The 18,443-nt window shown below is 38.1% G+C and overlaps 1 protein-coding gene across 2 annotated transcripts in view; it reads right to left on the minus strand.

Moving 5' to 3' along the window:
• Positions 1 to 15,668: 15,668 nt before the first annotated feature.
• Glo1 (Glyoxalase 1) overlaps positions 15,669 to 18,443 on the minus strand; it is a 34,233-nt gene continuing 31,458 nt past the window's right edge. For both annotated transcript variants that reach the window (XM_081725900.1, XM_081725899.1), the window contains exon 6: positions 15,669 to 16,270. In XM_081725900.1, coding sequence (XP_081582026.1) covers positions 16,182 to 16,270 — 89 coding nt within the window. In that variant the 3' untranslated portion in view covers positions 15,669 to 16,181. The remainder of the gene's footprint in view (positions 16,271 to 18,443) is intronic.

Below are 18,443 nucleotides of genomic sequence, written 5' to 3' on the forward strand. Positions count from 1 at the left end.
AAGATTCATTTTGTTAATTGACCAGGCAAGCGTGCAATACTTTTCACGATGTGTGATCACTTGGTTTTTAACTAAGTCGTGCCATTACCACATCATATCACTAGTTTCACTAGAATATTTTGTCGTAAAACTACATTAACTGTAGAGAGTTTTTGTGTAATTAACTATATAAAACAGTGGGTGATTGCCTATTTAATCATAGATATCTGTAATCTGCAATTACGTGTTTTGTCCTGGTCAGTGTGATGGCGTCGCAATGCAATCTTTCGCGCTTCCGAAACACAGTGTCTGTCTTCCTACGCCTATTAATGGTAGTGAGTAATATTAAAATATTATTAGAAAACGTTCTTTTGTAGATAATATATATACTATTAAATTTTATGCCTATCTGGCATGTGAATAAAGCAATCAAAACACCAAAAACAATAGAAATAAACGTCGATGGCATCGAGTTTTACTGAACTACGTTTTTGAAAACATCATAACCACTTCACATCTCTCTGTTTCTTGAGCACGTAATGCAAGTCACCAAGGCAAAGCGTTGCCAACACGTTTAAAACAGACAGCACCATAATATAAGGTTTGCGTCAACGTATAGTGTATAGAGCCTTATTCCACTTCAGATGAGACTGACTGGGGGATTTAAACAAATGGAATGGGAGTGAGGGAGGACACACGCTCACAATATATGTGAGAACTATGCTTCGTCTTTCTATCATTCGAAATGTTCTTTTACTTACGTAAATGTTGTTTTCCGTATATAAATCGAAAGACAAAAACGAGTACGTGAACACATAGTTTCGAAATATTGTATGTATCATTAAGCATTTCAATCAATGTTGCTGGTTTTTTTTTTTTTTTTTTTTTTTTTTTTTTTTTTTTTTTTACATTTAATACCATTCCAACATGTATTATTATATTTAAAAGAAGAAAAATACATCTGCACATTTTTTCCCGATTGCTGCAGTTGGCTTGGAGGTTCGAACCAGCATCCTTGATTTACTATTTTCCGAAGATACCCGAAGGCAAACTTAGAGAATTTCTGCCTCAGAACATCAATAAAGAATATGCTCATCCTATATGGAACAGTGTGTACACGTTTAGTCTATCTGAAGAACTTGTGAATATGCTTTTTCTAAGTGTCTATGACTGCTTTACTTTACTTTTCACCTTCTGAATTGTGCGATTGTTTTACTGCCTATATTTGACTCACTCCAATGACGTAAATTGAAGTATTTATACAAGAAAAAGTGCCTATACTGCAGCTTGGAGTTTCAAAAATACGGGTTGAAATCATACAGATGTGTATAAGATTTTGTTTTTCAAGTGAAATCTTTGTTAACCAGTACTTCTTTAAGATTGAGCAACACGTCACGCGCTGTCTGATGAAACGTGTGTTAACATCAAAACATCTAATTACGAAACGCTTACATTAACGGAAATAATTTCGGACAAAACTTATAACATTAGCTACATTTACAGACTTGCTTTATGAAGCATTACTACAGCCCGGATTTATATGCAAAATGCATGTTTATAGTAACATGCAGGAACGTATGGAAAATGTTTTCTTCTTTCTAACGGACTTGCAAGGATTCGTTTGAGACGCATGTGATGGAGCATACAAGTGCATATTTTGAGTGAATTTCGATGTGCATGCATATTTCGTCAACTTTGCAGGATACTGCATATTCTCGAATTTTATTGATGCATACTAGCATATTTGAGACTATATCACAAGAAAGTAGGTTATATTTAAAGTGAACTGAGTCATTGTGTAAACTCAGATGTAGAATAAAATGCAGTACAGAATAATAGAAGAAAGTGTTGTTTCATATCCTAAATTAGTCCTCTTGACTGTCTTGCACACGGTCTTCATTGCGTAGCAAAAAGCTCCATCGCGCGTACGTATTTTTCGCGAAGTTGCGAAAAATGTTCCAGTATCTTCTCAACCAGTGGAGCTCGTGGCTAAAAGCTGTGCTATTATTATGCACATAACTTAAAATCACGTGAAGACAGCTGCAGACTCAATAAATCCCGATGATGCAGCTGCTAATTATGTCTCAAAAATGTTTCTCCGCAAGTGGCATTGAGAACAAAATCAAGTACATATACAACCACTTCTCGAAAATACCTGAAATTATCAGACAGTTAGAATCCTGTAAGAAGTCTTTGCATCATTCACTCTCCTTGTTGGGCGAATTATCGCAGACTTTGTCCAATGAAACGAAACACGGTCTTGCAAAAATTGCGTCAGATAAACTTTGCAAAGTATTAGGCAAAAGTCACGGATACAAAACTGTCTATGTCATTGCAAATGTACTTAATGGTGACTACATGGAATTGGAGAAGGACGTAACACAGGAAGACGTTGGTGTTTTTCACATGTTCCAGTGACTTTTGCTGATGTGGAAAGAAACTTTTCGATCTACAAAACGTTTCTTACTTATAGACGCAGAGGGTTGACAAAAGAAAACTTAAGGAAGATGTTAATAGTTCATTGCAACAGAGATATTAAGATAGTTTATTTTTGTAAGAAACTGACATTTTATTTTCTTAGTGCATCTTTCAGTGCATATGTTAAATTTTTAAAATGCATATTTTAGTACGTATTTTTATATACATATTTTTTTTATATTTTTCGTGCATGATTGCATGCACAGTTTTGGGTTTGTTAGTGCATGGAAAAATCCGGGCTCTACTGATCACCAACATAAATAAACTTTGACGATCTTTAAGATTTGACAATTAACATGCAGAATACTTTTAATATTACAGCAGTTATTTTTAATAAAAATAAGATTAAATTATTAAAACTTCTTAATAATATGATTTCTATGCTTGAAATATTTTGATATGAGAAATTATTTCATTAGTTTGAACATTATTTCTCTCGGAATATTGTTTACAATATTATTGAAAAATAGTGTCATATTCTGACATTATTGAATGTGTACATAATTTTGTACTTGACGTTAGTATAGTCTTCCTCGGAACTGTTCTCGTCCGTAACTATTATTATTTCTCGTCTATTTTGCAATATTTGCATCAAAACCGTAGCAATCTCCTCAAACAAACTCTTACAGTCTGCTGTTAGATATGTCTTTGTTCTCCAGTATATAGTCTTCTTATATACGTAATAAGATGATGTGCCGTTTGAAAATTTAAAAAAAGATCACACTGAGTTGGCAGCAATACTTATTTATAGCTTTGATTACAATGCTTTTGGACAGTTTCGGTGATACTATAATGTTACTAAATTTTCTTAGTTTTCTTAATCATATTTTAAGCTATTTGATTTTACCTTAAAACTTTTATCATTCTCCGGGTCTACTTTCCTCAATGTTTATTATGCCATAACTTCATTATTTATTCCTACAGGCTTCTAAAATTAGAGATATGCACGGGCCGGAATTTTTAGCCCGGGCCCGGCCCGTAAATTTATAATGTGAGGTCCGACCCGAGTCCCAAAATATGTTTTGGCATTTAGGCCCGAGCTCGTAAGATAATCAAATTAGCCCAAAATAAGCCCGAATTAAAGAAACTTTACAACTAACGCAAAATTGTATTTTTTTTTTTTACAACAAATAGAGGTTTAATTTTGCAGTTGTGCTTTAAAAGTTCTCCAGAAAGAACGGTGCAATATATATCGTTGTACAGTATATTTACAAAGTTAGGCCCGAAAAGGCCAGAGAAATATGGTTGTATATTTAAAAATTTACAGCCCGAGCCTAGCCCGGCCCCGAAGTGATATATGTTTTGTAAGCCCGAGTCTGGCCCGCGGGCTCGGCCCGAGCTCGTGCAGACTTCTATCTGGAATATGTTACGCCTAGCAAGGTTTTCTCTTCTTTAACTAAAGAAATCCATTTTACAGCTGGGAAAAGTTACTTTTGATTTGAAAATTACATCTTAACACATGTTCAATAGAAGATTGTTAGTTGTATATCCGATGATTTTCGATTCGGTGTTGCCAGCTCGCGTATCATGCTAGAACTATGGGTTTGCTAGATGAAGCACTGTTGTCTCTAACCTTGTAAGTGTCTCAGTGTTGATAGTGAGTGTTATCAAATGGCGCTGAAATTCAACTGGTATTGGGAGGGTTACGTAATAAGGTGAAGCGTTTTGCATTTTTGTTGGAAATTCGATGACGGCTAGTGCGGAAAAGGTGCCATTAGTGGCACCGACCTTACTGATTTTTTTTTTTTATTATTTCTTGAACAACCCCATACCCTGCCCCAACGGACTTTAAGTGTTTAGTTAGGCAACACGCACAACACCAATGACAGAAAAGTTACTTGTGATCATTTTTAGAGTTACCTGATGGCTATAATACAATTATTTAATTAAAAGAAACTTGTAGCAATGCCAGTAAATAATTTTAAAATGTTTATGAGTCAAAGTACAGCCATATTTGCTCAGTTGTTGGAATATATGTCCAGATTTTGTTTGGAATGCTACGTTAATGATGATTATAGGCATAGCTCTTGATATAACACGATTTGTTTTCGCAACTGTTCGCTTGTTGTGTACACCGACAGCAAATGCCATCTAGCGGCAGGCTACACAACTTCGTGGTTGCTTACTTTGGCCACGCTCTTCGAGTGTCGTCCCAACGTCCGGCTCCGTCCAGAAGATTCGCGCACCTCCCGCTCGCCTTGTTGGCTCCAGAACCTACGCTGACGTTTCTAGAATATTCTCGCTCGAAGTTCGGCGGTGGTATAAATATTGCGCACTTCGGACAATCAATCCAAGAGGCCAGTTTATTGCAGCTTAACCTTTAACGGTTTTAGTTCGCTACTGTTTCTGTTAAGACAGAGGGTTTGTGCATTGTACCTGAAGTTATAGTATTGTTAGTGCGATACGATTCAGAGACATTTTGTATACTTTGGTTTCCAAGTTCGGAAGCAATGGAAAGCAAGATGAAGAAAAAGCCTTATAGCAGACCAACGCGGAAAAGTGTGAAACGAGGCTTATTTGGCACTCCAAGTGAAATAAGTGAAGTGCAGTTACCCACGTACGCTGACGTTATACGACATTATCATTGGTTTGGAAGTGGCTTAATTGGTGACGAAAGTGTAACTAAATTATCAGTGACAGACATTTGTAAACTACTTGGACAAAGAGCGTAAAGCAAGCATTCCTGTGGTTTCAGAAAAGTGAGTTTTTGACATGCTGAAAACATTTTATAATAAGTGTCGCACCAAGGAAAAACGTTTCAGTCGACAAGGACAAGAAGCAACACTTCGTGCAGGTTTTGTTGCACACGCGGAAAAGTCTCTTTTTGATATTGCGTCTTGCAAATGTAAAACCGCCGAAGACTGCAACTGTGAGAGGACACGCAAGATTCCACAACGAGAATTCAAGTTTCTTTTGGACCAGAGAACGTCACGGAAAATGAGCATTGGTAACATTGACGTCCGAACAAGCAAATCTCTGTCAAAGATGTTTTCCCGTTAAGAGAGCAGATTTAAGGGTCAGACAACCAAGAAATGTGCTGGAAGTGTTGAAGCAAGTCCATCAACTAGTGGGATTAGGCATAAGCACAGGTCAAAGATACTGGCGTCGTCAGGGGAATCCAGTGAAGCTTTTGAATCGGGAAGACGTCGGGATCTGACTTCGAGACGCGACCAAGAAAGAAACAGCCTAAAGCGCATCTGTCTTCAACATACAGCGGACGCAGCGTTTAGAACTGGAGCTTCAGACAGACAGGATGCTTTGATCGCTTCTGCAGTACTTCAGGACGCGAGGCTCATAACGCCAGAGGACAAAAATCTTGTTGTTAACAGATCTAAGATACGAAGAGGAAAAGATAAACTGGGTGAGAAAATCCAGAAAGAAAAGGCTCACCTAGGCCAGGCGATTACAAGTATTTACTTCGACGGAAAAAATTATGCAACTCTTGTGCAAGAAAAAATTAACGACAAACTACGAAGACGAGAGATTACAGAAAAGCATATCACAGTTCTATCAGAGCCCGGTTCAGAATACTTGGGTCATACCACACCTAAGTCAGGCACTGGCAGGATTTTGCCGATTCCATATTGGAGCTTTTAGAGAAGAACCAGTACGACGTGTCAAGTCTTGAGGCAGTCGGCAGCGATGGTGAAGCCACGAACACAGGATGGGATAACGGCGTGATAAGTCCGATACAAAGATCCCTAGGAAAGGAACTGCAGCAAATAATTTGCCTTCTTCATACCAACAAGTTGCCATTTCCACTTGGTTACCGAGTTGGATAGTGGGACGACCGGACTCAACGCTTTTCCCGGCCCCATCGGAAAGAAAGGATTGTGAACGTTCACCAATCGTCTCCTTTACACCCATTCCCGTTGAATGGGTGTCTGAAACGGAAAAACCAGATAGTTTAAGCAGCGACCAGAATTATCTCTTTGAAATTTGTAAGGCTGTTGCTACAGGAATGTGTACTACCGACCTAGCAAACAGAAAACCAGGACCATTATCACATTCACGATGACTTACATTGGCCTGTAGGATGCTTCGCCACTACATCAGTACTGATAAACCTAGTTCAAGTTTGTGTCTACTTTGCCAGTACATGGTTAAAGTATACGCTCCCGTCTTATTTTCAATATTGCGAAATCTTTCGTGCGAAATGGGCGCCATGCATCTGTTTTGCATGGTTAAGCTATCACGTTTTCTGACAGAAAATCTACAACACATAGTTAATTCTGTTCTACAAACAAACGGATACTACGCTCATCATGAAAACCTGCTGATAGCGATGACAGCAGATGAAATTCCGCATATTCGAACGTTAGGCTGGAGAAGGATTTAAAAAAAGTGCCGCAACCAGAAGACTACGAGATCAAGCCGCCCACGTGACTTCATTGTTCCGAAATTAAACTTTACAGCTGAAAATTACTACATGATTAATTGGCCTAAATGTCTAATAGAGCCGTCAATCACATGAAACCTAATGGATCAGCAGCTTGAAGAAAACATCCAAACTTCAGCTACTCTAACAACCACATTCCGTTGCCATAGTCAAGCTGTAGAACGCACAGTGAAGCTGGTGTCCGAGGCAGCGTCGAAAAATTGCGGCCAGAATGCAAGAGATATCTAAGTCAGAATCAAACTGAAGTCTAAAACAAGAATGCCCCGCTTCGAGACCAAGAAGAACTACGTGACCTAAGGTCAAATGTCAACGAATGCCTACTTCGGAACTCAATATGCAACCATCTCCCCGTGGTAAGTTCTGGGTTATTTTGCGTACAGAGCAAAATAAGCGAAGAGTTGCACAAAGAAAATCGTGTTATATCAAGGGCTATGCCTATAATCATCGTTAACGTGGCATTCCAAACAAAATCTGGACATTAATTCCAACAACTGAGCTAATATGGCTGTACTTTGACTCATAAACATTTTAAAATTATTTACTGGCATTGCTACAAGTTTCTTTTAATAAAATAATTGTATTATAGCCATCAGGTAACTCTAAAAACGACCACAAGTAGCTTTTCTGTCATTGGTGTTGTGCGTGTTGCCTAACTAAACACTTAAAGTCCGTTGGGGCAGGGTATGGGGTTGTCCAAGAAATAAAAAAAAAAATCAGTAAGGTCGGTGCCACTAATGGCACCTTTTCCGCACTAGCCGTCATCGAATTTCCAACAAAAGTGCAAAACGTTCCACCCTATTACGTAATGGCTCTTTTCCATATTGTTTTCGTTTATGAAACAATGTCGGAAGAATGGGTAAACACTCGTTGTGACGACTGCGAAAGCTATTGTGGCCCGTTACACACAACAGACATCCCTTACAGAACATTTACTCATGAAAACCACCAGGAGAAGATCTGCAAGCAAAGTGACACCCGTAGTGCTAAGGGAGATCCGTCGATTGCCGTGCCAAGAAAATTCCCCGACTCACTGTGATATGGGCCACAGATTCCACCTCGCACCGTCAACTGTGAACAAAATAATTCGTATGCGCCTCAGATTGAAGTGTGGAACGCCTGTGTACACCACCTGCTACCGCGTCCGGTTGCCGAACGTAAGACGAACTGCAGGAAACTATAAAAAGTACCGGGCAGATTCCAAATGGAAGAAAATTGTCACAATGGACGAATCATATGTCCATCTCACTGCTCGTGGTCACATTCAGGTGATCGCGTAAAGTGACATTGACGGCAAGTGGCGCAGCAACTTTATCAGTGAAAGCAAAGTTTCTCTCGTGGCTTTAGGGGTGTTGCGGGATTCGGATATGAGGATAAGTTGATGACACGCAAGGTGAACATAAAACGTCAAGGTGAATGCAGGATGTCAGAGAAACATCCCACAATTGTATGGAATGGACTGGAACCAGGTGATGATCCATATGGATCAGTGGCGGCTAATGTTAGTGTTGCAGCGTTACGCAATGACCGAAGTATTTCAAGAAAAAATATTATTATCAATAGTAGTAAAGAACAGAAAAAAATACTTTTTAATATTCGCATATATACACTTTAAATAACATATTTTTTTACTTCTGTAACTGTCCGTTCCGTTAATCCGTTTTAAAAAGCGAAAAATAATCCGTCACAGAGTCTAATTTATATTGTGTTGCAGCGACCATACAACGACCAGATTCCTTCAACGCAGCAACTGAAGCAAATGTTAAGTCTCCTTTTCTGCTTCTGCAACACAGCACGATTTCCAGTGAACGAGAAGATTTTTCACGCTAAATAAGATATCTGAATTTTCTTTCACTAGCAATTAACAAATGGAATTTGTTTTTATGCATTCATATTTTAAATTACGGGACCATACTGAAGCAAATTAATATAATGAAAATTTAAAAAAGTGATTGCAGAATTTCAAAATAAGAAAGAAAATATCTAGTAGAGGAGAAAACAAATGAAAGTAGACCCGCATTTACAATTTAATTCTTAGCTTATATTGCTAATGAAGGCTTCTTCTACAGTAATTTGTAAGTCAAATATTAATAGTCAGTATGTAGAATCGCCCCCCCCCCCTCTGTGGATAGTATTTTAGTATAAACATATTTATTTTGTAAAATAAGTATATTTTATACTCTTGATAATTTCCACATAAAACTGTATGATGGGGAACGCCACATTGAATTTGGGACTAGTTAGCAATGGTCAGGGGCGTAGCCACGAGGGGAGGCCACCGGGTTCGGACCTCCCAAAAATTTCGGAACTTGGTTAACATTTGTAGACTTTCTTAACGAACTATACTTGTTTAACAGAGAAACGATTGATGTAGGCTAAATATTTTATTTTACGCCTCATCATGTACTCTTCTTTTCTTATAAAAATAATCGTTCTATCATTTTTTTTCTAAAAAAAAAAAAAAAAATAGGTGACAGTAAGAATTACTTATCGTCTTTTCGGGTGCAGTATAAGAAAGGTTCCGTATTATGTAGACGTATTGGACCTCCCTCAAATACTTTGAACCCCTCCCAGTTAACATTTCTGGGTGTAGAACTGGCAGTGCTGTTTGTTTTGATGTTCTTTGATTTTCGGCTTCTGTTACATGCTGATCCTTCATCTGGTGGGTTTCGAGGTTTCCTTTCCAGAACATATCACATTGGTAAGCATTGTTTCGCCTCATGTGGAAGTATATTGTGTTCATCGTGCATTGCGTAACAACCAAGAGGGCTGATTTGAATTTTTTTTTTTTTTTTTTTTACGCACATGTGTGTGTGTTGATGTATGAATTCGGAATATGTGACATTCGGAATTCATATACCAGTACCTATTTTGCATCAGCTGTTTTTGTTTTTAATTATTAGGTTTAATTTTATTGTGTGCGCTTTAATTCTGTAAATAACCTACAAATTCTGAATGAATTGTATACCGTGACTTCTGTAAATAACTTACAAAAAAAAAAAAAATTGACCAGCTTTCAACTGAGAAAAAAATTTGCAATTAAGGCTTAGACAAAACAAGCAAAGGGCAATTCAGGAGAGTGTTCGAAAAAAAATCCAATTTAAACTTACTGGATATCTTGTGGCAGTAGTGTTGTTTGCACCAGATACATTTCAATTTATTTTAAATTTTCCTGGATAAACTGTGAATAAAGTGTGTTCAATGTACATTTTTTTAATAACTTATGTCTGTTACGAACTCTCTTCAGTCAACGCTGAAGAGGAATTCGGATCACTGTCAGGGACTGCGTTTGCTAGAATGAATCGTTCGCAATAATCTAGAAAAGATATTTAGTGAATCTACAAAGCTTCTGAAATTAATATTAACTGTACCTATGGCGTCAGCAAAAGACGATTTTATATATATATATATATATATACATGAGAAAGAGTAGACACTTTCAAGGAATTGAATGTCCCAAGAAAGGTTATCACCATTGGTTATGCTTTCCATCGAAAAAGACCTGACAATAAAATAACAGAGTTCAACCAGCATGTATTAGACAGATTTGCTCCAATCAAAGAGAGGAGAATGAACTTACTAATTAATTAAAGTGATTAATTGGGTAAAATGGTCTGCATGTTTTATTTTTTTAAAACCAGAATTTTATTTAATTTAACATGTCACATAGCATTTACATCTAAAGTTATGCTGATTAGTCAATGAGTCAACTTTATATCTTCTGTCTCTTATCGTTCGTACTGCAACACCCGAAACCACAATCCACCGGCCGCCACTGATATGGATAAGTCTTCGAGTCATACTGCCAGAATATCAATACTTTTTTTTATCAGGAAATAACAGAGGAAGTAGGAATTCGTCATTCCATTCGAAGATATTCCTGTGAAAAACCCAGATGCCAATTCAGTGGACTTCTGCGCATTTGGACTGTTGAAACGACGACTTCAATATCGCCGCCCGCGCACTCTGGATGATCTGTGTAAAGCTTAAAGGGAGGAATGGGACATAACTCCCATGCCTGTCTTGCGCCGCGGCTCGCTCCAATGGAACCTGCGATGTCGACGGAGATCGCTGCAATGGAATGTGACAATCCACAGCGCTGGGACTCCAAAAAAACATAATCGGTAGTAGGGGCGCGGAATCTCCTTAGGTGAGTACCCGTCATAAATGGTCAGATATAAAGCGAACAGCCTTCTGTATATCTACAAGAAATATACAGTATGGTTCATTCACCAGCAAATTATTTTATTTTTATAGAAGGGAGGGAGAAATAAATATACCTGAGACGAAATTGCATACTTTGCAATATGCCTTATATTATACGTCCATATATATATATATATATATATATATATATATATATATATATATATATATATATATATATATATATACCGACTGAGGCATTTAAAAGTTGTAACAAAAGTTGTTCATCTCAAACAGGGACATTCAATGATACCACACTCAACCCCTTCCCCATCCCTCGGGGTTGGGAGGGTGTCAACTTTGAAGTCTTAAATAGGAACCCCATTTCTTATTGCATATTCTGATTCTCCGTGAAAAAATACGTAACTTTTGTATTCAACATTTTTTCGTTGCGCGATAGATGGCGCTTTAATCGACAAAATTCAAAATGGATTACAAACACTTGAAAAATGAGGCATTTAAAACTGTTTTTGGGAATATATGGAAAACTATAAATCGGATTTTGAAAAAGTTGTAACAAAAACTCTTCGTCTCAAAGGGGGACATCCAAAGATACCAGACTCGACCTCCTGCTCCCACCCCTCGGGGGAAGGGGGTCAACTTTGAAATCTTAAAGAGGAACCCTCTTTTTTATTGCGTATTCTGATTCTCCATGAAAAACTACGTAACTTTTTATTGAACATTTTTTTTCGTTATGTGATAGGATAATCGCTGTAATCGACAAAATTCAAAATGGCTTCCAAACGGTTGAAAAATGAGACATTTAAAACTGTTTTTGGAAATATCTTGAAAATTACATATTGAATTTTTAAAAACTTGTAACAAAAGTCGTTCTTCTCGAAGGGAGACATACAGTGATACTATACTCGACCCCTGCCCTAGTCTCCGTGGGCAGGACGGGGATTAAGTTTGAAATCTTAAATAGGAACCACATGTTTTATTCTAGATTCGGATTCTCCATGAAAAAAATCGTAAATTTTGTACTGAACATTCTTTCCGTTGCGTGATAGATGGCGCAGTAATCGACAAAGATCAAAATGGGTAAACACTTTAGGGATGGGTACGAATCGAGCTATGAGTTCTGAGCCGAAACACTGTTTTTAAAGTCGATTTTCGAGTCCAGTGGAGTTTGATAAATGGTTCGCTCGTTTTGAAATCATGGACAGATTAGACTGCGAAGCGAAAGTCATGAGAAATGTAAGTAGTAATGTGGAATACTTTTTGTGTTGCTTACGAGAAGGGACACTGGTAATCGAGACAAAGAGTAGGTGCGACAAGACAACAAGGAATTTTTATAACGACCTTAGTTCAGCTCGGCTCAAGTGAGCCGATACCTCGAGCCGGCTCGGTTGGGATGTGCCATTTCCCTCGTTCGGTTCAAGTGAGCCAAAAGCTCGAGCAGGCTTGGCTGGGTGAGCTGTTAGCTCGGCTCATTTTTCGGTTCAGCTCGTTAGTAAATGAGCTGCGAGCTAAGCTGCTCGAGCCGTTGATAAACCTAAACCTGGGCCGAGCAGTTTTGAACATATTTGGCCGGTATTCTATAACTTTTAACATTTTTTGGCTCGTGCCGGAATACTTCCTTCTCTGAAACTCAAACCCAGAACCTTCTGAACGATGTCCTTCCCTCCTAGGCTTCACGACTACCGAGATAGGCAGACAACTAGTTTCTAGTATTGAGATATAAACTGCCAATCTTTTATATTTATACACGGTGCTTTTATAATAATAATAATAAGAAGAAGAAGAAGTAGTAGTAGTGGTATCATTAGTAATAATTCTATTGACTATGTAGGATTCTTGAAGAGAGTGCTTGAAACTACAAACTTGGCTCGATTCGAACCTCGATCCGAATTTGATTCGAGTTGGAGGGAATTTTTTAAGCCGAGTTCTCGAGTCGAGCTCAGAAATGTGTTTCGAGTCTAGTCGAGTTTCAAACGGTAGTTTGATTCATTTTCTCTCTCACGAATTGTAGTAGACACTATTGTAATTTCCATTCTTGGTTCATTCATACAGTAGAATATTCACAGTGTGCAGTATTATGAACAAAGCAAGAACAATTTAAATAAGAACTAATTCTTACTTAGATTTTTCGCTCGGCTGATTTAATTCGATTTACTGAATTTAATAACTGTCTGTACAAGACAACTGTAATCTAATATCTGTAATGAATTGCAAGTTTTCTACATTAGATAATTTACATTTTTTCTCCATTCAATTCTCTTTCGCGATATTGTTCGGTACACCGCCTTCGTTCTTCCTTCTTTAACATACAACAATGAGAAAGAAGGAGCGTGAAGGAAAGTATGAGCATCCTCGCTTTAGTATGAGCATAGAATTGGAAGCAAAGCAGGATTTCTTAATTCCAGTTTTTTTTTTTTTTTTTTTTTTTTTTTTTTTTTTTTTTTTTTTTTTAATAATAACGAAAATCGAAGTCTAAAGCTGTATCGCAATCGCATGTCTTACATTTATCCAAATGAATAAGATTTAAGGCATGAGTATCCTCAAATTTACATATTTGTACTATATGTACAGAGGTTGGTTCATTTATATTGAGGCGAAGTCAATGTGCAACTGTATCGCACATGCACAACCCATCGCCGTGAGATTGCCACGAGGCAAGCAACAGTATATCGTTAGTTACGCAGTAGAGCAGTGTAGTTAAGTGTAGTCTGATGCCACTGAAACTGAACAGATTCTGGGAGAGATTCATTGTAGACCTTCCCGACGCTAAGTTTACGGCGTCGCGCATCGTACAAATGGGACAAGTGTGTAATTTTTGTGTAGGTTGTGCCATTGTGATCCGTATTATACGGAAATATGCGGCACAGAGTCCTGCGCTCACCACACCAACGCAAGCAGCTGGAAGCCAGCCTTCCATGAAGAGGACCCCGCCGCTATTGCGTGTGGTTCGGCGTATGGCAACCTCCCAAAATCATCCTACAATAGCATGCAATAGCCAGCAAATGCCGCACATCATATGTGACAATCAAGCGCGCCATTCACAGGTATTTACGCCTCACGGTCGTTTGCAAAAGCAGTGAGCACGCGCTTAAATCGTGTCATGTAGCTAAGCGAAAAAGGAACCGTAGAAGGTTGTATTTACGTCATCTAGTGGATGATCGGTGAATTTGTTATTACACTTTATGAAGTGTGGATTTACCTCACAGACTGTGGTAAAGTTCGCGTCGTTACATACAGACCTGTTGAACTCAAGAGCCGAAGCTTGTTCTTCTGCCAGTGAGTAGTTTTCCAAAAGGGTTCATGATTGTAGCCAGTTTGTCGTATAGGGTCAAATTGCGCTCCGGAGGAAGAGTGAAAAGTCAAAATCACTGCTGTGTTCTAGTAGACTCGTGTTCCCACTAAAATATACTACCATGAAATTCGAGCATTGAAAGGACAAGACATGAACAAAGTTAAACTGCACCAGAACAACGCATCCAGCCATGTGGCGGAAACATCCCTGGAATTCTATCGCCGTATAGAACAGGAAAATGGAGTTTCAGCAATTTCTTCTCTGACATTCCCGTCAAGAGTCCAGATACCAGTCCTATGAACTATTATGTTTTTGGACTCCTCAAGTGGCACCTGTCCCATTGCCTAGTCCTACAGTCTCCGGCCTCTGGAAAGAGGAGTAGGATGGAATACCCATGTTCCAGATGCAGCGCAGTCTCCTGCAATGGATATTTTTATGTCTGCCGATAGTCAGTAGAGGTGGCCTGCAGTTCGAACACAACCGGTGGTGGAAATACGGCATTTCCTAGGGAAGTGGTACATTCAAATTCGGCTCAATATAAATAAAACAACCGCTGTAACAAGTATTTCAATTCATTTTCTTATATTACTCAACGTAATATAAATATAGATGAGACACTCATTTTCTTCTGACTCCTTCGTGGCTAAGCGGTTAGCGTACTCGCCTGTCGTGGGAGACCCAGGTCCGATCCCGGCGGTAACTCATGTAGTTCGGATTCCACGTTAATCAGTAGGTCACGTCTCATACAGCCACGCTGCTGAAAAGGACGTTAAACTCAAAATCAACTCAACTCATTTTCTTCTGAACTATCCCACTCTCATTTTCTTAACACTGTGAATTTCAGATTCCTTTTCCCTTGTGAGGTGAGAGTGAGCCATCTGATATCTTAATAACAGTTTTAGAATACATGATATGATTTTGAGTTTAGCGTTCGTTTGAGCAGCGAGGCCATATGAGACGCGGACCTACAACTTAACGTGGGATCCGACCACATGAGCTCCCACCGGGAATCTAACCTGGCTCTCTTACGCCAAAGGCACGTACGCTAACCGTTTAGCCACGAGGAAGCTCACCGTTTTCGAATAATATATATACAGCCGCGGATCCAGGATATGATAAAGGGAGGGGCTAACCCATAGTTTGTCGCTTTATCCGGTATAAGGTAAGTAGGATTGAGGCCCATTTTATCCAGTGTATACCTGAGCGCCAAGGGGGTGGGGGCTTATACCCATATAGCCCTCCCCTTGGATCTGCGCCTATATATATAAAAACCGTACCACACAAATTTTCCATTATTTTAATACAATTAGATTGAAGGTCTTGTAACTATATATTTAAAAACAAGATAAAGAAAACTAGACCATGAATAACATTTTATTTTCAAGGAAATAAAGTATACACTAGAAAGAAAGGGAAAATAGTTCACTTTATATTACATGGTGAAAGACAAATAATAAACTAACATGCAGTAACTAGACTATAGTCTTAAAATAAAGATTAATATATACAAAGCAAAATACAAAACTGTATTTCCTTTATTCTCTTTAATGATTTGTCTTAATTCATCGTTTTCTATGTATCACTTCGTTCTATAGAATTTCATCATATTTTTCAGCTACTCTGTACACTCAAGTTCATACACTTATTATTACCACAACAATTCATGTCTAACTCTACTCCTCTCAATAATTCCCATTATGACTATCCAGGTAACTTTGTCCGGTTCTATAACTTTTTTTTTATTATTTGAATACACTTTAAGTTGTCCAGCTTGTTATAAATGGCACAGTTACTGAATATATTTTATAAACCATACATATGTAGTATCAAAAATAAATTTCTGGATTCAAACAGTAACGAAATGGTTCATTAAACAAAATTACTCATATTTTTGTTATTGAGGATTTCTATCCAGTAACCATCAGGGTCTTTTATGAAAGCGATTCCCTTCATTTTACCTGAAAGTAAATATACATTATTAATTTCTTATCCTTTCTATCTACAAATGTAACAATATGTAACACTACAAATGTAACAATATGTAATAAGTATTAGATTGGTGTGAATGAAATATCCGCTTCAAGTGCATCATTTTTATTAAAGAGAAGTGGGGAGGGAGGAGGATGGAAACAACGACTGAAAATACACTCTTTCGCCATCACTCATTTACCAATACATTCCGTCGCGAAAGAAGTCGAAAGTCTGATGTGACGAAGTTCTCAACCGCACTATGCATCGCTCGACCACCAGAGAAAGTCCTTCCTCCGAAGAAGTGCTCGAGATGTCGGAAAAGATACTAGTCGATGGGAGAAACGTCAGAAGAATACAACAGATGAGGAAGGGTTTCATCCTTCAACTGACGAAGAGTTTCCCATGTCCTTTGAGTGACATGTATCATGGGGACACCATGTCTTTTTTTTTAACATTTCTAGATGCTCGCTTGCAAAGTTGTGGTGCATTTCATGGAGTTCATCGCTATAATGATCCACAGCGAAGGTTTCGACTCGATGAAGAAAGACCTGATGTATCAATCACAGTATAGATCTCGAGGTTTCGGAAACTGTCCTAGACTTGAATCAAGTTTCAACCTCAACCCTAACCGTTTACAATTATCATAGCTGATTCAATATTCATTAAAAGTGGCAATCCAATGCATGAAACTTTTCCGGTTATCCCTTACACTCGTAGAAAACCACACACCGCCAGATGGTGATCCTTGCTGGCCGCTGTCAACACATCTGACAGTTATAAGTCCAACATTTCCACCTTAGCGACAGCACGAAGTTGCCCAACGACAATGGTATCGTATATGTGTGATTCGACTGCAATCGTACAAATACAATTCCGAGGGTCCGTTTCCACGGTGTTTCTGAGCAACTCATTCGAACATAATACTAACTGGTGTCCACGAGGTTCATTTAGCAATGCTGTGTCACCTGAACGCAGTATATCAAACTAATGGCGATTGATGTGTTCATTCTTCATTCCTTGCCTAAATGCAGTGTTAGTGCTTTCTGAAGCTTGTTCTACAGAATGTTCCAGTTGAAAGAAAAATCACTCGTACTTGTGTGTTCTCCATGGTGCACTTTCACACGATCCTGTTCCAACAACGCCCTGCCTCTTGACTGTTTACTCTTAACTCGTTTCGTGAACATCTACAAAGATTATTATCCTAGATGCGTGACCTTAGTCCATTTGTGTGCTCTGTTGCTCACGTGAGTTTCCCACCAGGCGTCAAAGCGGATATTTCATTTGCACCAAGTACATATTACGTTGTTTCAAAAGTCCTTTCAATGAATTTGAAATTATAATACTCAATGAAATTTTGACCTGACTTAGAACCAATGGCAATATAAATAATTTTAGTACCAAATTGTGGACTACAACAACAAATGCAAAGCCCACCATCCAAACGTTTGCAGAAAAACCGTCATTTTGAATTTAGACAGAAAATTTCTGTCGTATAAGCTTTTTTTGCAAATTTTGCAAGAATTTGTTTGCAGCTCCTAATTGTCGTATCATAATGTGTCAAATGAAAGCTCAAAGACCATTTTATAACACACCCATTTAATATGTCAAATGCAGGAGAAAAGAACGACGAAAACTTTTTTTTTTTTCTTTAATTAGCTCTGGTAACAGTTTTATTACAGCTACAACAATTTCAAACTGACTAAAGATAATTTGCCCTATACTTTTCCCAAAGATAAGGAGAATTAATTTGCATTGTATGTGCATTGTGAATTTTGATAGTATTCGTCCGTAATTTTTCAACTACCAGCAGCATTATTGGATTTAGTACCAAATTACACAGAATAATGTGTAAAGTAATGTATCAAAAATCCGTTTTCAAACGAGATGTAACATATTATGATATGACAATTAGAAAATGGAAACAAACTTTTAAAAAACATTCCACGGGTGATAGCAGCGTTCCGCCTAAAATTTAAGATGGAAGGTTTTTCCAATTTCAATGGTAGGTTCCGGATATGTTACTCTCTACAATGTACTGCATAATTTGGAACTAAAATAACATAGGCTCCAATTAGTTCCTGATCAAGTCATATATTTACTCTACTATTATATAGTTTTCATCATAACGTGAAGGTGTTCCACCTATTGACATCGATCGTC

Source organism: Thermobia domestica, chromosome 9 (assembly GCF_964235325.1).
Source record: "Thermobia domestica chromosome 9, izTheDome1.hap1.1, whole genome shotgun sequence".
Taxonomy (NCBI): domain Eukaryota; kingdom Metazoa; phylum Arthropoda; class Insecta; order Zygentoma; family Lepismatidae; genus Thermobia; species Thermobia domestica.